Source organism: Rhinopithecus bieti, unplaced genomic scaffold (assembly GCF_001698545.2).
Source record: "Rhinopithecus bieti isolate Rb0 unplaced genomic scaffold, ASM169854v2 scaffold_26504, whole genome shotgun sequence".
In the NCBI taxonomy this organism is placed as follows: Eukaryota; Metazoa; Chordata; class Mammalia; order Primates; family Cercopithecidae; genus Rhinopithecus; species Rhinopithecus bieti.
The window spans coordinates 1072359-1095614 of record NW_016812891.1 but is presented as its reverse complement, the minus strand read 5'-3'; the positions used below and the strand labels follow the sequence as shown (position 1 = coordinate 1095614).

General features: G+C 35.1%; 2 protein-coding genes across 6 annotated transcripts in view; one reads left to right on the top strand and one right to left on the bottom strand.

Moving 5' to 3' along the window:
* FAM229B (family with sequence similarity 229 member B) overlaps positions 1 to 6795 on the bottom strand; it is a 13451-nt gene extending 6656 nt beyond the window's left edge. Inside the window, exon 1 of one of the 4 annotated variants that reach the window (XM_017847115.1) lies at positions 6551 to 6795. The gene's annotated coding sequence lies outside the window, so the exon portion shown is untranslated. The remainder of the gene's footprint in view (positions 1 to 6550) is intronic. The other 3 variants (XM_017847113.1, XM_017847114.1, XM_017847118.1) reach the window with 3 other exon arrangements.
* Positions 6729 to 23256, top strand: TUBE1 (tubulin epsilon 1). 2 transcript variants are annotated; one of them, XM_017847112.1, is made up of 12 exons: positions 6729 to 6861; positions 6965 to 7038; positions 7664 to 7716; positions 10028 to 10085; positions 12735 to 12850; positions 14187 to 14308; positions 17409 to 17501; positions 17747 to 17981; positions 19052 to 19192; positions 21011 to 21151; positions 21838 to 22012; positions 22344 to 23256. In XM_017847112.1, the coding sequence occupies exons 1-12, from the start codon at positions 6837 to 6839 to the stop codon at positions 22500 to 22502; spliced, it is 1392 nt and encodes a 463-aa protein (XP_017702601.1). In that variant the 5' UTR covers positions 6729 to 6836; the 3' UTR covers positions 22503 to 23256. The 2 variants fall into 2 exon arrangements, with proteins under 2 accessions (XP_017702601.1, XP_017702600.1); XM_017847111.1 differs by having other exon boundaries at positions 17409 to 17596; positions 17806 to 17981.

Sequence of the window (23256 nt, the reverse complement as noted above, 5' to 3'; positions counted from 1 at the left end):
CACATGTACTTGAATGTATACGCTGCTATAGTTGGCTTCAGTGTTCTATGTAAGTAATTTGTTGATTGACAGAATTATTCAAGTCTTCCACATTCTTACTGATTTTCTATATACCTGGTTTATCAACTATTGAAATAAGGGTATAAAATCTCCAACAATAATTGTAATTTTATTTACTTCTCCTTTCTATTCTCCAGTTTTTAGTTCAGGTATTTTGAATATGTGTATAATTTATAGACAAATTATACCACCTCACATACACTAGAAGAACCGTATAAAAGTATAGTCCATTTCCCCTCCCACTACATATAATTTTGTTGTCATATTTTAATTCTATCTATAGTACAAACCCATACACATTGTTATACATTTTCCTTTAAGCAATTGTCTTTAAAACAAGATAAGTCTTTTATATTCATCTACATATTTATTGTTTTCAGTGCTCTTTATCCCTTTGAGTAGGTCCAGATTTTCATACAATATAATTTTCCCTTTGCCTGAATGTTTTCATTTAACAGTGCTTGTCTGTTGCTGATTAATTAATTTAGCTTTTATATCTCTTTTTTTCATATTCATTGTGGAACAATATTTTAACTGGGTATAGAATTCTCAATTGTCAGTTTTGTTTTCTTTAAGTACTTTAAAGATTTGGGTCCGCTATTTTCTGGCTTGCATTGTTCCCAACAAGAAGTCTGTTGATTTTTTTTATCTTTGTTCCTCTATATGTAATATGTCTTTTTTCTCTGGCTGGCTTTAATATTTGCTTTTATCACTGATACTAAGCAATTTGATTATAATGTACTTGTTGTAGTTTTCTTTCTGTTTCTTGTGCCTAAGATTCACCGAGCTTCTTGGATCTGTGGGTTCATAATGCTTATCACATTTGAAAATTTTTTAGCCTTTGTTTCTTCAGATATTTTTTTGTTCCCTCCTCTGGCATGCCAATTACATGTATGTTACACTGTTGAAAGTTGTCCCACAGTTCACTAGTTCTCCTTTTATAAAAAATCTTTTTGTTTTCTATTTTATTTTGCACAGTTTCCATTGCTACATCTTTAAGTTTGCTAATCTTTTCTTTTGCCTAATGTCTAATCTGCTCTTTATGCCATCCATTTTTCACCTTAGATGTTGTACTTTTCATCTCTAGAAGTCTAATTGGGATCTCTTTCTTATATTTCTTTGTCCCTTCCCAATCAGCCTGGGCTTCCTTCTGTCCTTCTGAACATATACTGCTTTAATGTTCGTTTAATTTTACGTAATTGTTATGTTTACTAATTTTTTCATTTGTGCCATTTCTTGTTCTGTTTTAACTAATTTTCACCTCATTATGGGACTCATCTTTGCATATCTGGCAATTTTGACTTGAGTGCCAGGCAGTGTGATTTTACATTGCTAAATAATTTTATTTTTATTCCTCTAAGTATTTTTAAGTTTTGGTTTGGGACACAGTTATTTGGAAACAGCCTGGTTCTTTGGAGGCTTGGTTTCATGCTCTCTTAGGCTAGATCACAACAGCCTTTCATCTAGGGCTAATTTTTCTTCACTACTGAGGTACCTTTCTGAGTATTCAACTCAATGTTCCAGCTATTTTAAGGTTTCTCCACTCAAGATACAGGGAATGTGAATTAGTACTAGCCCTATGTGAACCCTAGGAATTGTTCTGCCCGCTTATTTCCAACAGTTCTTTCCTCAGTGTTACTTAGTTTCCATGAATTCATGCAAGGATCAGCACTCAGTTTAGGCTCATGAGGAACTCCCTAAAGATTTACAGAGTTTTATTTTTGCATACTCTCTCCTCTTTGGCATTCTGCCCTGCAAATTGTAGCTGTCTGATCGTCCAAAATTTCTAACTCTGTCGCCTCAACTCAGTGTGGCCATTGGGTTGCGTTTGGACTCTATTCTTTAGAAAGGTGACATTAGGTCTAGCCTACCCTCAAGGAGAGGGGCTTACACAAGAACAGGAGACAGAGATCATTGGGTGCCATCTTAGAGGATGCCTACCACAGATGCTGTATTCTGATGTAATGTCTGAGAATGCTTGTGCAGTACACACAAGTGTTTATCAAATATTTCTGGCTTTCTCTTTTCCAGAAATTGAAATTCCTGGCCACCTTATGATTACTTGGAGCCCATGTGATTAGTTTTAGTCAGTGAATTATAAGCAACCATTAATTGCTAGTGCAAGACCCTCCTGAGCTTTGTCTCTACCACAAAAACCAGAAATGTATCTCACATCATAAATAAAAATCAACCAAAATTAGTTCAAGACTCAAATGTAAGACCTGAAACTAAAACTACTAGGAGAAAACAGGAAAAAAATTCTCCACAACATTAGTTTGGGCAATGATTTCTTGGATACGACCCGAAAAGCACAGGAACAAAAACGAAAGTAGACAAAAGGGATTAATCAAACTAAAAAGCTTCTGCACAGCAATGGAAACAATTAATAGAATGAAGAGACAACTCACAGATTAGGAAAAGATATTTATAAACCATACATCTGCTAAGGGGACAACAACCAAAATACATAAAGAACTCAAACAACTTCACAAGAAAACACATAGCCCAATTAAAAACGGGCAAAGAATCAAAACAGACATTTCTCAAAAAATACATATAATGGCCCACAGATATATGAAAAAATACTCAATATCACTAATCATTAGGGAAATGAAAATTAAAAAACATAATGATATTTATCACCTCACACCTGTTAGAATGGCAGCTATCAAAAAGATAAAAGATAAATGTTGGCTAGGATATGGAGAAAAGAGAGACTTTTTAACACTGGTGGTGGGAATTAAATTAATACAGCCATTATGGAAAACAGTATGAATTCCTCAATCAAAAATAGAATCGCCGTATGATCCAGCAATCCCACTTCTGGATATATATCCAAAGGAACTGAAATAAGTATGTCAAAAAGATATCTGCACTCCGAAGTTTACTGCAGCATTATCCACGATAGCTAAGATATGGAAGCAACCTAACTATCCATCAACAGATAAACAAATAAAGAAACAGATAAAGAAAATGTGGTATATATACACAATGGAATACTATTCAGCCTTAAAAAAGAAGAAAATGCTGTCATTTGTGACAACATGGATGAACCTGGAGGACATTATGCTAAGTGATATTAGCCAGCCACAGAAAGATAAACACTGCATGATCTCACTTCTATGTGGAATCTAAAAAAGTCAAGCTCATAAAAGTAGAGAGTAGAATGGTGGTTACCAGAGGGTAGTAAAGCTGGAGGGTGAGATAGGGATAGGGAGCAGAAGATGTCCAAAGGATACAAAGTTTCAGCTAGGAGGAATAAGTTTTATAGATCTATTACACAACATGGTGACTAGTTACTAATAATATATATTTCAAAACTGCTAAAAGAGTAGATTTTTAATGTTCTCATCACAAAAAAATTCTGAGTATGTGAAATGACAGATATGTTAATCAGATTGATTTAATCATTCCAGAATGTAAATATTTATCAAAAAATCAACTGTACCACATTAATATATACAATAATTAATTTAAAATCAAATAAATAAAAAACCGGACCAAATAATGGCAGATCATCAGCCTGAGTGCCAGAAGGGGGATAACATAAAGCATAGCCCCCTGACACCCTCAATGGACATGCATCATGTACAAAAAAAAAATGTGTTGTTTTACACCACTGAGATTTTGGGGTTGTTACCATGGCACAACAAATTTTATGCTGATGTATACAGACTTTGGTCCAGATTTAGGTACCGCTATAACCTATATAACAAAAACCTAAAATATAAGTCACCATACCTAAGTGGTCAAGGAGCAATTAACAAGGAAACTGTTGTGGAAAGCTAAAAGGATAGTGATCTATGTCACTCGGAACAAACCTATTGGGAAAAACCTTTGGAAAACTCTGTGATAACCTAGAAGGAATTTGATATAACTAATGAATTTAAATGTTGGGAGAAGAGGCTGGAAAACAATAACATGTCAGTTGCTATTGTTTGTCAAGTTATATGAGAAAGAGATGAGCTCAGAAATGGCGGTGTGTGCAAGCAATAAAAACAGAGCACCCACAAATTTGAATTATATTTCCATGACAGCTTACAAAAGCTATAGAATAATTTTCTTCTAAAACATTTTATTCCCCTTCAGAACTCTGCACCATGTTTTCAGTGCCTTCCCATACTGAATGTGCTATAGATGAGTCTAAAGTAGTCCAGTTGTTTTTTCTTCATCCCACTCCCATGTTCATTTCATGCCTAGGTACCTAAAAAATTCTCTCTTTATTCTGAAAAGTTGAATGACTTAATGAGGTTACGTGTCTTGGTGTTGCTTTTTCTGTAGAAATTGTCCTATAGAACACAGTGTGTATCCTTTTAATCTATGTATTTTTCTTCCTTTATTTTTTATATCAAGCATATTTCTTCCTCCATTTGCTGTGGGCACATGTTAATCTTATGTTGAATCATCTTTGTCTTCTCCATACATATTATTTTTAATAACTTTCATATCTTCGGGTTTTGCCTAGTATTCTGTCATTATTTTAAGCCTTTCCTCTACATTATAATTTGATGTGCATCTCTCTAGTCTGCTTCTTAATGCTTTTAAAAATTATTCCTTTAAGTACTTTAAGGTGGATGTTGTCTTCAGTTAATTTCCTTAGTTCTTTTATCTTCATTTTATTTCATTTATTCATCAAATATTTACTTACTATCTACTATATGCAAGGTACTATCCCTAGTAGTGGATAAAAACCACAAGACTCAGCCCTCATAGAGGTTGAGTCTTATTATTTTAGTATCTTGTCCTTAAGTTCCTGTTTTATTGCATTCATATTCTTAAGTTCTTCTTCAGCACAAAGCATATATGATGAATTTTGTTTTTTCCCCTCTTAGGCTAGGTTTTACCCCAAGGTCTTGTACTTTATCCATCTTTTACATCTTTCCTTCCTTCCTCTCCCCCTTCCCTCCCTCTCTCCCTTCCCTCCCTGTCTTCCTTCCTTCCTTCAATATTAGTAGTCCATAGGATTCCCAATGATTTTTTTTTCTCTTTTTCATTTTCGGCATGTGGAATTTTGTTCACTCTATTTGCTCTGTATGTTAGTCAGCTATCAGTATAATAAAACTGCACCCCAAAATTTCAGTGGCTTCAACCAAAAACATTTCTTTTCCTTATAAGATTCTGAATAGCCCGCTGCAGTTCAACCAATCTCAACTTGGCTAACCTGGGTTTGCATATATAAAAGTTTTGGAGTGGCTCACACGTGAGGCTCTACATTTCTTGACTCTTAAGTAGAACTGTTTCTCAGTCTGATTCTCTACAGACTGGAGTTATTAATAAGACATGTTAGGACTTTTCTTTCCTATATGTGGCTTCTGGGGAATAATGATTGGGACTGCATGAAGGGTGGGGCTCTGCAAAAGCCAGTGTATCATCTCACCTAGCACTGATAACACACTGATACAGACCTATTCACATTACTGCCTATAAACTGGACCAAGACTTGCAAATTTTGGAAGCCCCAGACTTTGGGACTTTAGCATCAAGACCTAAAGTGCCCAACTCTACCTCTACTGCTGACCCCATACTCAGTAAGCAATTAAGAATAAATCCAGCCTACAAAAATTTACTGACCAAAAGCTGCCTATTACCAAAAGATATAAAATCCATTGCAACTTTAAACCTACCAGCTACCAGAGAAATGTAATAGTAACTACTACATGTCTTGGTGGGACAACAAAGTGTTCTAATCAATTGAATATTACAGTTCATATTAGCACATATTCATAGTACATACCATATAACTTTTTATTAAACAAAGAAGACTTCTTAGAGTTCGTAGTTCTTCAGAATTTTTGTGGAAAATATTTTATTAAAGAAGTACTTGAGTTCTTAATTAAAATCTGGTCTAATTTGATCAATAGAAGTTTACATATTTTAATGTTTGACAATTTTAAGGAGTTGGTAGTTGTCATAATGCCTAATTTTTTAATCTTCTCCTCCTCTACCCCATCTAAATGCCTACTGTTAATCTCGTCTCTTCTATCAGACTTCTATTTACTCATCTACATCCTCAACCACTGAATCCTATTGCACTTAAAGTCAACGCCATACAATTCTTTGAGTATTTCGCGTGTATGTCTTCAATCAGATTGTAAGCTTCTTGGTACTGGATCTATGCCTTAATTTCTTTTTAAATCTTCCCAGAGAGCCTACAAGTTAATTTGGGGAGTATACAGCGTTTACCAAATACTGGTGGGGTCTGTAATCTTAGCTTTGCCATTTTTGTCAAAGTGTATAATTACTTAGTTCCAATTGTGCCCTGACACGTCTGTTTCTCTGGGGTTTCTCTTTGCTCAACGCCATTGTTCATTTTCTATTAGAATAAAGGTCCTGTTGGACAGAGATGCTAACGCAGCGTCCCGTGGAAGCTGAATAAACGGACTGATCTACCGCCCAGGGTGTTGAGGCTGTGAACAAAAATTAAACCTCTGATAGCCTACGAATAGCTTAACGACACATATTTTAAAATATCACTCCAAAGCCCAGTTACCCGCCAGTTACCCCGGCCTCCGGAGCTGCAGATGCTCAAAGATGTTGACAAGGCAGTTAGGATCTGCAGTCCAGAGGCCCAGTCGCTATGGTAACGGTGAGCCGCAAGTGCACTTGCGCGGCCTTCTGACGGAAAACTGTAGCCTGAACCTAGGGACGAGCTTAGCGACGGCAGCGGCTTGCGGCAGCAGCGTGACTTACGGCAGCCCTCTAGTAGAGCGGCGTTGCGGGTGGAATGCAGAAGTGGCCGCGGGCTACCAGGCGCACGGAGCAGGCTGCGCACCAGCATGACACAGTCGGTGGTCGTACAGGGTGAGCTACGCCGGGCGGATAGAGACCTGGTCGCCGTGGAATCCAGCCGCCTTGTTTCCTGCCTAATGTCCTATTCTCTTTCCTTCCTCTCCTCCGGTCGCAGTCGGCCAGTGCGGAAACCAGATCGGCTGCTGCTTCTGGGACCTAGCACTAAGGGAGCACGCCGCGGTCAACCAGGTACCCGCCCGCAGCCACGAGCCCCCTCGCCTGTCAGCTAGGTCTTCCAGCCTATACGCAGGAAATACTCGACTTGAGCTTTCATCTGACCCGTTTAAGATGCATGGGATCTTCTCTGTAAATAACGTACTGGTTTTTAAACATGTTGCTGTCAGACGCACACTAAACTAAAAGAACACTGGCCGGCGACCTTAGTCTTAACATTTTTCCTGATTCTCAGGGTCTCCTCTTTATTGGTGTTCGTGTGCGGAGCAGTGAGATTGTATATGGGAAAGTACTTTGTAAAATAGATAACACATGTGGTTATTGTATTCCTTAATTTAACCAGTCAGCTTTTAAAAAGATCACCAAGAATCCAGAAAACACTCATTTGATGGACCTGTTCTACAGTCCTATGGGTGAAACCCTTTCTTTAGCACCTGCTGCTGAACTTTATCTGTAGATCCCATGGCATTTACTCTTCTAAGGAGATGGGGAAGAATCAGGCTCCGCATTTTGTGATACTTGCTTTTTCTTTTCAGAGCTTCATCCTACCCATTACAGTATTATGTAATTAAAATGGAAAGAACTTGATTTGGGCGAGAAGCAAAACCTAAATGCTATTAACATATGTTTTTCTTTTTAGAAAGGAGTTTATGATGAGGCAATAAGCAGCTTCTTTAGAAATGTAGACACCAGGTAAGATGGAATTAAAGTCTGTCACAGTGTGATGCTTTAAGTTTCAATAGCTTGGGAGATAATTCTTCAGAGGACAATAAAAATACCAGTAGCTGCAAAGTTGTGTTTTTTTGTTTCGTTATTGAAAACATATTCATTCTATTAGATTATTAATATTACATCATCTTGCAGAACAAGACAACAGGTTTCCCTTTAGTGTAACTTCTTTTAACTTAACCTTGAGATAAGTTTCATTAAAGGAAAGCTGAAATTTTCCCAGAGGGCATCTTGTTAATGCATCCTGTAATAACTAACTTATGAAAGAAAAATATGTTGTTTACGTATATGCCATAAGTATAAAATGTACTTTAAAAGGAGACAAGCAGTTGTTGGATTGTTTTGTTTATTTAATAAAGAGTATATGTAAGTACTATATGTCTTTTATCTGGAAGAGTAATTTAAGTTGCCGTTCAGGATATCTCCATAAGCTTTTAATAATAAATCATTAGGTTCATGCGTTTTCAAAATACTTTATAAAACTGTCATGTGCTTAAACTGAAAAATATATACTTCATATCAGGCTTTAATCCAATAGGAACATCACTTCTAGTTTAAAATTGTTGGCTGGGTGTGTGAGCAGTTATCTTCTAGAGAAAGCTGATTAGTCCCCGCTTCCTGGGTGAATTCCAGAGTCTATCTAGGGCACTGACTTGCAAACTCAGAAGTGTCATTGGCATCTTGAGATAAATTCAGTGCTCTCCAGTACAGCCAGGTTAACCAAAGACCAGATTCTCATTTTCTGTCATAGGCACATTACATTAGTAGGAAGTCTAACTGAAAAGCTATGCAATAATCTGAAGGTTGCTTGGTGACCATGGAATCAGACCAAAGGAAGTTAGGTGTATTACTTTAATGGCTGGTATCATTTATCTTTATTTTATGGAGATATCTGTCATATAGACTATAGATTCCCTCTTATTTGTAGCCCAGAATGTCCTCACCTCTGAATTCTCTTGGGAGTCTCAAATTTGCCTCTGTAATACTTCCTTTGAGACGCTTCTCTTGCTAAGTTCCTACACCCACCTCTTTACTTCTTGTTACCCAACGCTTACATTGAATATTACATAGTTGAGACGCAGCCTGGGAGCTTTTCTTTCTTCATAAGGTGACTCTTCATGACTACAGTCTCATCTACCCTGCGTGTTTTATACTTTAACCTGAGCGCACTATTTTTTTCCCGGTAAGTTTAGCAAGCAGAGTTGTGGCATCTTGCACTTCTTTCTGTGTACTATGAACACATGCAGCATCTGTTCCACAGCTTAGTACAAAAATTCTTTTTCGAAGTAAGACCATATCTTTGTGTACTCTTACCAAATTGTTGTACCTTTTGAACAGCATGATAGGAATTTACCTACAGCATGGGTTGGCATGCATGTATTTTCTGTTAAGGACCAGGAAGTAAACATTTTAGGTTGTGTGAACCATAAAGTCTTTTGCACCACTTTTGATCTGTAGCATGACTGTGGGCACAGGTAATACATAAAGGAATGGGTGTGTCCATATTTGAATAAAACTTTATTTAGGAAAACAGGCAGCTGGTTGGATTTGGCCTGACAATTGGCCTCCCTTCATATATTCTGTCTTGTGAACTGTCCTGGTTGACCCATATACTGCGTTAGATTTCAGTACTTTGGCAACTTATTTCCAACATGAAATTCTGAGAACAACCTTAGATACTCAATGGTAAATACCAGTTATATCTGTTGATGGGTATTTAGCTGCAACAGGAAACCACATTAATGCTGGCTTAAGCAGTAAAGGTATCCATTTATCTCACAAATCTGGAAATCAGATGTTCTAGTTTTAAAGGAATGCCTCAAAGATCTAATACATGTTCCACTGTCCATAAGTGTGCTGGCTTTTTGTACTTGTATTATTACTTCATGACTATAAAATGGCAGTCTCTGCTCCAGGAATCACATCCATATTCATGTTTGAGGCAGGAAAGAGGAAGAAGATAGGCGCCAACAGCATCTGGTCCTTCTTTAAAGAAGCTTCCCAGATAAAGCTTCCCCTTTATCTCATTGGCTAGAACTGGATGGATTACATGGCCAGCCCTAACTACAAAGAAAGCCAGGAAAATGACTACCTCACTTTTTCAGCCTAATGGGGGGTAAGCAAGGAAGAAAGAGATTAGGAATAGCTGTTGTGTCTGCCTCATCTGGCCTATAAGCAGTCTTATTATATAAATGGAAGTTAACTTTATTACCTGATAGCACTATTAGCCACGGAAGATCTTATGACCATTTCTCTTTTTTTTTTTATCTTTCAGAGTGGTTGGTGATGGTGGAAGTATTTCCAAGGGAAAAATATGTTCTTTAAAAGCACGAGTAAGATACATAAGCTTGGATTCTTATATTACATGTATTTTTTAAAGAACTATGCTCAGTAACTATCATGAGAATAAAACTTTAAACTTTTCAAAGTAGAAAAAAATTACTAAGCCACATTTAATAGAAATATAACTAAGCAGACATTTGTGTCCACCTAACACATTAGGGGGAAAAGCCCATACTTTAAAACACTGTAGTTGGCCTTTTTTCAGGAGAAATAGTGTCTAGATAAATAACAAAATGAGCCTTCTTAACACTAGGGACCTGAAATACATACTAGTACAGTTTAATGTTTTATTCAGAGACATTGGAAGATTTATTTGCATCAAGGTTACTACCGGTACAAATCATGGAACCAGCCACATTGTAGTGAATAAAAACCGTTAACCATGTAAGTTCTCTTGAACCAAGTACTTCAGGTTCATAGCCCATATTTACAGTCTTTTTTACAGTCTTAATCATTCCAACAATATTTCTGTGATTGTTTCTGTGTAACGAACTACTTTTCTGATTTTGATCAGTGATCTTTGACTATAACAGAAAAGAATGTGTAAATGTTATGGAAGGAATTGAGATACTAAGGATCAGACCTGGTGTAGTAGCTTAAACACTGGTGAGCAATACTTTTGTGACATCTGGGAATCATCTATCTGCAATCTCTGATGTCCTTGGAAAACAAAATTTAGGGCAGAGATCATGCGCTTGCAGGCTGTTACAAATTGACGAACACAGTATGCTTTGTGATGTAGAGAGAGCGGGTATCCCAATCCAAATCATAGAGAAAAAGAGACTTTGACATTTCCTAGACTACTCCCAATTGACTCTTTTTCCTACAGCCATATCAGTAAGCAGATGGAGAGGTGGAGGAAACACTTAGGAAAAAATAAATCAGCATGTTTTTGTAGCCTTTGACTTTTTTTCTGAGAAGATACTCTTCCATTTTCTCCTTAGGAGCTCTTGGTGTTGTGTGGTTGTGATCACTGATGAGTCCAGGCTTTACAAGATAGCTTGGTGCTTGGGTCCCTCCACTGTGTTCAGTTTCTTAGGTTAATAAATACTCAGAATTTTATAAATCATGTTACAATTAGGGAGAAACCAGGCGGCTCTGCAAGGAAATACAGACATCAAATCCTGGAACAGTTGTGACTCCAGACCTTGGATGCCTAAGTGAAGAACCCAAAATACTCTTCCCAAAGTTTAATTTCCAAAGGAAAAACAAGGGCCTGATATAACAAGGAAGGTCTGGAAGAGTTATATGTCAGGATTTTAATGTTAAGTGAGTAGGGCAGTAATGATTCTATCAAAACTAATTTCAGGAGGTACCCGAATATCAGTTTTTATTTGCATATTGCTTCCCTTGCCAGGTAGCAGAGTAATTGAGGGTATAATTTATGTATGTTTAATCTTCCACATACCTCAATAAATCTATTTTGGAACAAGGCCAGTATAATCTAATTTGTTTTTTCTTTTATAATCTCACAACTTGTACTAAAATTTGCCCATATAGTGAAGTCTCTCTTTGGTTTGTTTAGGTGTTAAAGTCAGCATTTGAAGTCAAAATTGCATATTGTCAGAAATATCCTTGAAAATAGCTAACATTGCCAAACTTAATCCTATACAGTCCTCTGCATATAAAGTGTATCTATGATTGCTCTATATAAAGGAGCACATTTGTAAAACATAGTTTTACAGTCTTTATGATATACTGCTATATTAATTTAATTGTAAATCTTAAAGTAGCATGGTTAATTACACAAATGATTAAACTCACTGCTTAATGGTAACGGAACTGAAAGCCATAAACCAAGCACTTCTTCTGCGACACTGAATCAAAGAGTTAACAAATCATTGTTTAGTGTACCCTAAGAATTTGTTTCAGCTTTGCTTTTTTATTTAATTCTACTTAGTTTACTTTTTCACTCTTCTTTCTCACTGTAGAATATATGGAATGTACAGGGAAGTGGGAGGACGGGACATAATCCTACTGCCAAGCTATCCCTGCTTTACGTTTTACTAGATTTTCTTCATCTTTTTTTCCTGTTTTTTCTTTCCATAATTAATTTTGTGTTTTATATTCTCATTTCTTCTTAGAAACGTAGGTTTTCTGTCATGTCAGCTAACGTTTGTGGTAATGAATTAGACTGTGAATTACTTGGGGGAAAGGACCATGTTGTCATTTTTTACATCTATCCAGTGTGTTTGCTTTGCACGTAATGGTAAATTTACTCATTTGAATTGGGCAGTTTTGGGCTGTGGTTCATAAGGAGCAGCATGATTGTTCTCAGTATGCAGATGCATTAATGTATCCCATATTTATTGAGAACTTATTCTGGTTAAGGATGCCTTTTACATTTCTGAGACCTTGTTAGAAATTCAGTTGAGGGGATTATTCTTGGGCTTTTTTTCCCCAACTAGGCATTTTGGAGTAGGATAAAAGAATTTAGAATCCATTTTTTAATTGGATTCCACCTTTCAAACAGAGGGAAATTATTTTTTAATTTTTACAACAGATTCTACATGAAGATTTTAATTAAACTTAAACTATCAAGAGAACAGTGCAATATTCAGTGCATAAATTATTTTCATTTACAGAGTGAATAACTCTAAAGGAAAATACATTAATTATATTTTATTTTTCTTTCTCAGGCTGTCTTGATTGATATGGAAGAAGGGGTAGTGAATGAAATTCTGCAGGGACCACTGAGAGATGTATTTGATACAAAACAGCTCATCACTGATATTTCTGGCTCAGGAAATAATTGGTGAGAAGACACAGCGTAAAAATTGAATATTTTCTGAAAAAAATGAGCAATCTTTTCTTCATTGTGAGATTCCACTGATGTGAAACAAGATGTAATTTGCCACATAATGCTAGGCCTTTCAGCCCACCACCTTAATAAATGGTGGCTTGGAAGCCATCTGTATTTACTCCTAGTTCCTTGTAACTTTTTTAAAGAAAAGATAAATTATGAAAATTAATTCGCTGAATTCCTTTTCATAAATTGATTCTTGAAGAACACTAAATAGCTAAATAGTGACAAATGTTTTAAGTATTTCCATTAACTGTTACCTGTGTTATTTGACTTGCTCTCAAGTTGTCCAGTTGGTCAGATGTAATAGAATTGATAGAGATGCAAGCCAGACCAGTATCCTAGCATTGAAGCTGAGCCTGAGGCATTTTAGTCCCTTGAGTATATAATGGTCTCTTCTCTTTACTGTGAAAAAAGCTTCAACACTGATTACTTAAGAATTCACATTGAGACTGTTGCTGTTTTTTAGAAATTAAGTAGCTCCTTGTTATTTGCAAATCTCTCATATTCATTATTTTCACTATTTGCAGCCAATCCCTCAGGTTCATAATGTGGAATGATGTATAATTTTACTAAAACATAAATTTGAATCTCGTGTTCCCAGAGAACCAGTCACTTAGTGTGTGAGCCCATCTGACCACCTAACTGCATTTTCACTAATTGTTGGGTAACTTATTATGTAACTTTTGAGTTATACCTGAAATGCATGTTATGGGAAATTTTTTTACTTTAATTCATCATAGTGATACTTGCAAATTTGGACAACTAAAAAGACTTGCCAAGCTGCATGAATATCAATTTCTACCATGTGCCATTTCATCTAATAACATGATATGACCATTTTTTCTCATATATGAAACCAGAATAGGTTTGTTTAAATTTTTTATTTTCAGTGTCTCTATAGCTTACCACATTTTGCTTTCTAATATGTAAAATCCACTACAATTCAGAGCTTACCTTAAATGGAGAGAAGAAAAAATTATGTAACTGAAGTCTTGTTTTGTCGGAATTGTACCTTAAGAGAAGGTTAAGAAGATAAATTTAGAAAATCATAGTTTAATATTCATTACTAATGATCTTATCCACATATTTGAAGATTATAGATATTGAATATTTGTTAAGTTTTCTATCTGGTATATTCAGGATATTGTATGATTTATTTACATGAAACAAGAATAGACTTTAGCTCAATAAAAATACTTTTCAAATTTGTTTAAAATCCTTTTATTTAGATTAGAACTAATAAAAAAATGCAAGGAATTTTTAAAATCCTTGTTCTTATTTTCAGGGCTGTGGGTCACAGAGTTTTCGGCAGTCTTTACCAAGACCAGGTTTTGGAGAAACTCAGAAAGTCGGCAGAGCACTGTGATTGCTTGCAGTGTTTCTTTATAATACATTCCATGGGAGGAGGTAAAATTTTTCACTCACTTGCCTATAACAGTGTTAAAGTATAAGTTGGAATTCATTTTGCAAACATAAGTCTTGTTTTTAGACATGTGCTTGATAAAGATAGAACTATTCAGAGGGTGTATAGTTTGAGTATGTAAACATACACCTTTTTATCTTAAAATTTTGTGGTATTGTGTCACTATTTTCTCTCTTTTTTTTTTTAATGTAAGCCCTCTTAAGAATCAACAGAACTATACTGGAAAAATTTTTTTCTTGTACCTTTAGTTTCTTTTACGGAACATGCAGCTACTTTTCAGGATGTATGAGCTTTTGAGGAATGCTGACTTTTTCCTCAGAGTTTGCCTGTACAGTCCTGTTTCCTAGAGTGAAGCATTTTTGACATCTTCATAAAGTATACTTGCCAAAGAATATCAATACCCTTTCTTTAACCATCTTCAAGCCTTTCTTGTCTCCAAAAAGAGAAAAAAAAGTAAAAGAAACTAGTTTAGTCAATTCCTTTAGATCATTTATTACATGGCAGTTAATTGACTTGAACTAAAAATAAATGATCAGCATTGCTTCCTTCCGCCAGGGAAGTCTATATCTTAGAACTGAAGTATTTTGCTCCCCTGTTCTGTAAAAATAGAAACAGAATGTAATTTGCTGATTTTTAAATAGACTTACCAAATATGAAAAGAACAAAATTATCACACTTTTTTCCTCCAACCTGAGATTAAGATTTTATATTCAGCAAGTTATGTGTATGTACAGTTGATTTTTATACATATTATTCATTGACATAGCATTGTAAAATTGAAAGTTAAAATTGCTGTGTAACCATGTCTTTAAAAAAACCTCATAATCATTCAGTTAAGAAACAAATTTGTCTTTGTACTAGTATAATTAACCTGCAATTTGAGTTAGTTTTTTTAATTGATTTATAGTTCATTATATCTTTCTAAAAAATACCTTTATTACCCAACATCTCAGAAGAACATACTTACAATTCACTTAAAATGGCAAAAATAAATATTACTAAATGTTTAAAGTTCTTTTTTCCCATGTCTAATCCCTACTCCCTGTTCTCACAGATGGTCAGGTTTGCGGGGTCTTTTTATGTCTGTTCTTTCAGATATATTCTATGCCTATCAAAGCATGTATGTATATTTTTACATAAACAAGATTATCCAATATATACTATTCTGTAATTTTTCCACTTTATCTCTTCCTGGAACATCTTTCCATATCAGCTGTCTGTCATAGAATCAATTATACAGTTTAAAGTGAGTTTGTTATTGATGGGTGTTAAGTGTTTATGGTGTTTAGTTTTTACATCCAATCATCAGTGAAAGTGTGGGACAAATACTTCTGCATTTGTGCCACTATAGCTTTGGACAGTATTCCTAGGAAGAAGATAGGACCAAAGCATATGTACATTTTAAATTTTGGCTGATATTACCTATACACCTTCCTACAATATTGCACCAGTGCTTCTTACTGGCAGCAATGTGTATGAGTTTCTATTTCCCTACACTAGCACCAACACTGAGTATCATGAGACATAAATCTATTACATGCAAAAGTATATCTAGTTTTGATTAGAAGAAAGGTTGAGCATCTTTACTTCTATTTGCAATTTGTATTTCTTTTATTATGAGTTAAATATTTCTATCCTTTGCCCATTTCGTGGTGGCATTATTCATATTTTTTGTTGTTGATTTGTGGGAACTTTTTCTTAGAGAAACTTAGTCCTCCATCCTATGTATTGAAGGGTTTTTCTGTAAGTTGGTCCTGTTATTTTGTTTATGGGTTTTTTAAGTATATATAGAAGTTTTATTTTTAATGAAATCAAAACTGTCTTCTCTGTAATGGCTCTGGTTTTTTAATGATACTTAGAAAGTCCTTCTCATTAAAGATCACCCCAAGAATCTCCCTCACTTTGATGTAGTACTTTTAGCATCATAGCCTTTTAATACTTATCTGCATGGATTAGAACATTGGCTTTTAAGCTTTTTTTAACCAGAATAGTATGAAATACATTTTATATATCACAGTGCAGCATACACACACGAAAAAATATATTAAGAAAACATTATTTACTCATACTACATCTGACATGTTATTTTCTACTGTTTCATTGAAGAAAAGAAAACAGTGCTAATCTATTCATTAGTTTCATAGCCTGCTAATAGTTCAGAACCCAGTTTGAAAAACACTGGATTAGAGGATTCCAGTTTTAAGTTCTGAAAAATTTCTGCATTTGTGTAAATGTAACTTTATGTATCAGAAAGGTACCTTTAATGAGATTCCTAGAGTTTCTGCTTTTAAATAAGTAGTGTTTCATATTTGAAAATTTTTGAAATTCGAGGTAGACATGCTTAATTGTAAACAATGTTAACTCTGTTTAAATTGCTTGATGACATGATAGTTTTCTTCATCATGAAGATTGTATACACACTACACTAAAGCTGTCAAGTTGATTTTCTTAAGTTGCTTAATATCAAATGTAGACTGAACACTGTCTTAGTTGAATTTTTTACTTGTGCATGTGCAGTTGGTTCTTGTGGCATTACATAGATATAACTTAAATATGAAAAGGAGTAAAATATAGACAGCCCTCCCAAACTCACTGTCAGAGCCAGAGATGGAATTCAGGACTTCATTTCCTGAATGTTGCCTTCATTTCCTTATCCAAAATTAGATTAGTTAATACATAATCACAGAAATAAGTTGAAAATTATTTTTACAAATACAAAATTCTGGCCAGGTGTAGTGGCCCATGCCTGTAATTCCAGCACTTTCGGAGGCTGAGTCAGAAGCTTGCTTGAACCTAGGCATTCAAGACCAGCCTAAGCAACATAGGTAGACCCTGTCTCTACACAAATTAAAAAGTTAGCCAGGCCTGGTGGCGCATGCCTGCGGTCCCAGATGCTTGGGAGGCTGAGGCAGGAGGATCGTTTGACCCTAGGAGATCAGGGCTGCATTGAGCTGTGATTATGCTGCTGCACTCCGGCCTGGGTGACAGAGCAAGACCCTGTCTCAAAAAAAATAAAGTTTCAAATTCCTCACAATTATATTCTGAATCATTTATGCTAATTTTGTAAAACATTTTAATTCTCAGGAACAGGATCTGGACTTGGCACATTTCTTTTAAAGATGCTTGAAGACGAATTCCCAGAAGTGTACAGATTTGTGACTTCCATTTATCCTTCTGGTGAGGATGATGTCATAACCTCACCTTATAATAGCATCTTGGCAATGAAGGAACTTAATGAGCATGCAGACTGTGTGCTACCCATTGACAATCAAGTAAGAAATGACATTGGAACTTATGGATGAATGTCATGTATATTCAGTCCTGTATTATGTTTATGTGTTTATATGAAACATTCTCTTCACTTTTCAGCCTTCTTAGAGAAAAAATCAGTTTAAATTGTTTTTCTTTCTCTTTCCTAGTAGAATATCATCTACATCCACTCTTCTTAATAGCTTCTCTCCCGATGTTTTTCCCTCAAAAGTCTTTATTTGACATCATTAGCAAAATCGACCTCATGGTGAATTCTGGAAAGTTGGGTACAACTGTGAAGCCAAAGAGTCTGGTTACTTCAAGTTCTGGGGCTTTGAAAACGCGGCATCAGAAGCCCTTTGATGCAATGAATAACATTGTGGCAAATTTGCTGCTCAACCTAACAAGGTAATTCTATCCATGGAGAGTCGAAAAACTTTATTGTGCTTTTGGTGATATTTTGAATTTTTGTAGTATTATTTTTTAGTTATTCTAAATTGTAGAAGCTGCTTCTGGTTTTATTTTGTCTTTTATCTTCTTCTCTTGGTGTGATCAAGCATAATTTTAATTTCTGTGACTCCAAAGTAGCATTTCCCCAAGTATATTCCATGGAATATTAATAGGTATCATATGATGTAAAAGATTTTGTGGTTGACACACTTGCGAAACACGTAGACAAAAATTAAACATTTTTTAGCTGTGGAATGTCTTAATCATTTAAACCAACTAATCTGTGCCTCCTCATTAGCTGGACCAAAAGATTTCTGTGGCTTTTTGGTATCAGAGATTGCTTTGACATTATTATATTCTAGATTATAGAATATATTAAGCAGATTCTTGAGGAATTTAGTTGTTTCTACAGTTACTAATTATTGACCTATATGTATTTAACTCAAATATAAAGTTCATTTTAAATAGGATATTTTTATATGTGTAATAAGCAACTGTAATAGTGTATTGGTTACACTTCAGATAATCCAGAAACAAGAATTACTGTAGGGCCAGGCATGGTGGCTCATGCCTGTAATCTCACCACCTTGGGAGGCCAAGGCAGATAGATTGCTTGAGCCCAGGAGCTAGAGATCAGCCTGGGGCACATGGTGAAAATCCCATCTCTACAAAAAATAAAAAATTAGCCAGGCATGGTGCTGTACGCCTACTGTAGTCTCAGCTGCTCAGGAGGCTGAGCTGGGAGGCGGCGGTTGCAGTAAGCTGAGATCACACCACTACACTCCAGCCTGGGCAACCAGAGTGAGACCCTGTCTCAAAAAAAAAAATTTGGATGTTGTGTGTTATGTTTTATTTTATACATCATTGTTCTGATACTAAATTTCACTAATATGGAAGAAAAGCATGTGTTCTACACTGAAGAACAGTGTGCAAAAGAATTTGAGAAACTGCCTGCTGAATAAATCGAGCTACATTTAAAGTGTATAATTTTAAAATTAAACATTTTCTCATCATTTTAATCTTTTTAGCTCTGCAAGATTTGAAGGATCCCTTAATATGGACCTTAATGAAATCAGCATGAATTTAGTTCCTTTTCCTCAACTTCATTATCTCGTGTCAAGCCTAACACCTCTGTATACACTGACAGATGTTAACATTCCTCCTAGAAGGTAAGGTGTAACTGTTTCCATTTTTTGAGGCCCCATATTACTTTAAAAAACATTTTTAAGAGAAAAAAGTTTGCAATAACTCTAGCTATTTAATTGTATCATCTTATCTGTGAGAAGTATATAAAATACAGTTGATGACAGCCGTTTTTCCATTAGATGAATGCATCTTTATTTAGAAGTAATTGTTGAAAAATGTCAGTATTCAACTATTTGAACTTGAATGGTTAAATGTGTAGGCTTATGAAAAGTCCTTTGAAGTCTGACAAACACATTTGAATCCTAATTGTCACTAGCTACAGGACCTTGGGCAAGTGACTTAAACTTTCTTAGTTTTTCTCATCTGTAAAAATGAAATAGTACCTGCCTCATATACTTACTGGGTAGATTAAATGAGAGTTTGTTTTAAAGCTGCTATCACAGCCCAGTACCGTAGAAGGATTTCAGATGTAACTTTGTATGTTTTCCAGAACACCTTGCTTTATAACTGTGTGTCATTGTTGAGCATGAAGAGTACATCAGTATACTTAACAAAAAATGTAGTTTTGAAAGATGCTCTTAGCCTGTATACTGACGATGAGCTTGAAAAGTTCACAGTGGTATTCACAGTTGACTGAGGGCAAAGTCCTGCCAAACTCTGTAAGGGGACAGTATGTAAATAAGAAAGGAAAAACTAAATTGGCTGAGTGCTGTGGCTCACACCTGTAATCCCCACACTTTGAAAGGATGAAATGGGAGGATCACTTGAGCCCAGGAGTTCAAGACCAGCCAGGGCAACATAGTGAGACCCTGTCTGCACTTGTAGTCCCAGCTACTCTGGAGACTGAAGTGGGAGGATCACTGGAACCCAGGAGTTTGAGGCTGCGTTGAGCTATGATTTTGACCCTGCACTCCAGCCTGGGCAACAAAGCAAGACCCTGTCTCTAAAACAGATTGAAAATAATTTTTTAAAAGTTTTTAAAGAAAACTAAATTAAAGATTCCTTTTTATAATTAAAGTTTTGACAAGATAATTCTATACTTTAGGAATGTCGCAAGTGATAATGGTAAGTTTTCATCTAAGCCAACAGCAAATGACCACTTTGCCAACTAATAGATAGGACTCCCTTTCTGCATGGGATGCTGGTGACCTTAACAAGCTAAGCATCATACCCAGTGTGTGCAACATGATGATTATTAAATGTCCATTGGCATCAGCCTAGCATTGGAGTCTGTGTATTGTTAGATATAAACTTTGTCAGTCACCTTTATTTTCTTTTGTCTTTTATCTTTCAGTTAAAAGACTTAGGTTAAAAGTCTGCTTTTAGGAGCACTACTATGGAGCTTCATCTTTTATAGGAGAGCTTCACATTGTCCTTTGATAATTTCCTCCTGTTAACTAGTTTATGATATAATATACTTTACAAAGTAATAGTCTTAATGTTACAGGCTTTTAATTAGTTTTAGTAGTTTGGATACTATGAAATAAATAAGGTATACTGAACTAAGTAATAATGATACAAGTTTCAAAAATCAGTACTACATAGAGTTCAGTAATGCTACAGTCAACATTTTGTGGCTACCTGAAATCACCAATATACTGCAGAAGCTTTTCCCCCCCAGAAAAAGAAAACATTACATGATTTCTTCTCTTTTCATATCATCAAGATTGCTTCAAGAAAGTTATAGTTATTTAATATTTTTAGAATACGTAAAATCTAGTATTTTGTTAGTGTAATATTTAGTGTGGTGTATTTACTTATAGAGGACTATCTTCATTTTAGTTATACCTAGAAGAAAGAAGTAATATTTTGTATAAACAATGACACTTTCATTGTTGCAGATTGGATCAGATGTTTTCAGATGCCTTTAGTAAAGATCACCAGCTGCTTCGGGCGGACCCCAAACACAGTCTTTACCTTGCCTGTGCGCTCATGGTTAGAGGAAATGTACAAATTTCAGATCTTCGTAGAAATATTGAAAGGTTTGGTTTCTATTTTTAAAGATAATTTGTGTGTGCTGCTTGGGACAGTGTGGCATAGTAGTTAGTTAACAGCCGCCCTTCAAATTCTGACAATGCCACTTACTAAAGTGTGACCTTGAACAAACTACTTAGTCTCTTTGTGCCTTGTTTTCTTCAAGTGTAAAATAAGGATAATGATAGTACATAGTTTTTATTTAGGAGTATTAAATGATATATGACGTGTTTTATGAAAGTGTTCAGAAAATCATAGCTATACTATTTTTATTATCAGTGCCACCAGTACTACCACTACTACTGCTAGTACTTCTGATTTTTGTGTTACTATTTCATTCTATTTATAAGAAAACTAGTCTGTTGAATTACAAAGTAAGGAAAATGATAGTACCTTCATTTGTTTATATCCCTAGATTTCTGCTCTTAAGGAATGAGTTTCTAGCTTCTTGAATCACCATCACAGCCAATTTAATGTTCCCCCACAAAATGTTTCTTAGTTCACTGTCAGACTGTACCATGTTACTGCCAATGGTAAAAAATAGGTAACTTAGCATATAAACTAAGCAATTAGAATGATACCATCCATAATGTTCTGTTTTAACTAATAAGAGCGCTGGTTTAACTAATATGGCAGACATTTTTAGTACCTTAGTTCTTACCTTTGAGGTTTTTTTTTTTTTTTTTAATCTCAGATTAAAACCATCTCTACAATTTGTCTCCTGGAATCAAGAAGGCTGGAAGACCAGCCTATGTTCCATACCTCCTGTGGGCCATTCTCATTCCTTATTAGCTTTAGCAAATAACACATGTGTGAAGCCCACCTTCATGGAACTGAAAGAGAGATTCATGAGGCTCTACAAGAAAAAGGTAATTATTGTACAGCTTTGTAACTGTGTGTGTTTATTTTGGCGATTTAAGATGTATTCTTAAAAATTACACTGTTACAAATCAGAGGTGATCTTCTCTATTATGTGTGTTCTACCGATTATAACTGAAGAGGAGAGGCTTGCTCGTACTACTTTTACTCTAAATGAGAACATTCATGAGTTTATGGGATTCATTCAATTTGACACAAGTTCTCTTTCAAGCGTAGAGCTGAATGAACTCTAATTTTAATAAGGAATGTTTACCTTTTAGGATAGTCGTATGCATTAAAGTTCCTGAAATGGTAAACGTTACCTAATTTTTTAATTTATAGGCTCACCTTCATCACTATCTACAAGTTGAAGGGATGGAAGAAAGCTGTTTCACAGAAGCTGTGTCATCTTTATCAGCACTCATACAGGAATATAACCAACTGGATGCCACAAAAAACATGCCTGTGCAAGATTTACCCAGACTAAGCATAGCTATGTAAAAAAGAAACCCTCAAAAATACTTTCTTAATTTCACATTGTTTTTTCTGACCTTTCTGTTTCAACATTTTTGTAATTTGGAAACCAGTTTTTTCATATTAGGAAATATTTTTGTCTAAAAGAGTGATTTCTGTTTAATCACAATTTGTTGGTAATACCAATGTGTGAAATTAGTGAAATCTTAGTACCTTAACTTCAAACATTTCTCTTCAGAAAAGTTCCCTTTTCTAAAATTGAGAGAACAGAGTTCTTGAATATTTTGCTGTATTTATAGCCTCATATTTAGGCATTTATGCACTGATAATCATGTCTTCAATTAAAATCTTGTATAGATATATTTTTATAATTATTTATAATTTATATTTTGATATTCTATTTAAGTTATCCTGATTCTTTAAACGTAGTTACTGGGAGTAGAAGAACACAGTATAAATATTTCCATGTAATATCCACTAAATTTTCGGGCATAGGTTTTATTCCAACTGTTAAGGAGGTTTTGCTTCTTCTTTAGATAACAATTTGTTTACTCAAAAGAATCCTAATTTGTACACTTAACATGTATTTGTATTAAACTTTTTAAATAATTGCTTTCTTATCAAACCAACTGATTTTATAATAAATGTCCATATTTTTCAACAGGGCTACTTGTTATTGTTCTGCATGTCATTTATACAAATGAACAGAAGGTTACTAAGCTTGATATCTTCCAAACTTTGCAATAAATGGCTGTAATTGTTCCAGTTACTATCATCTTCA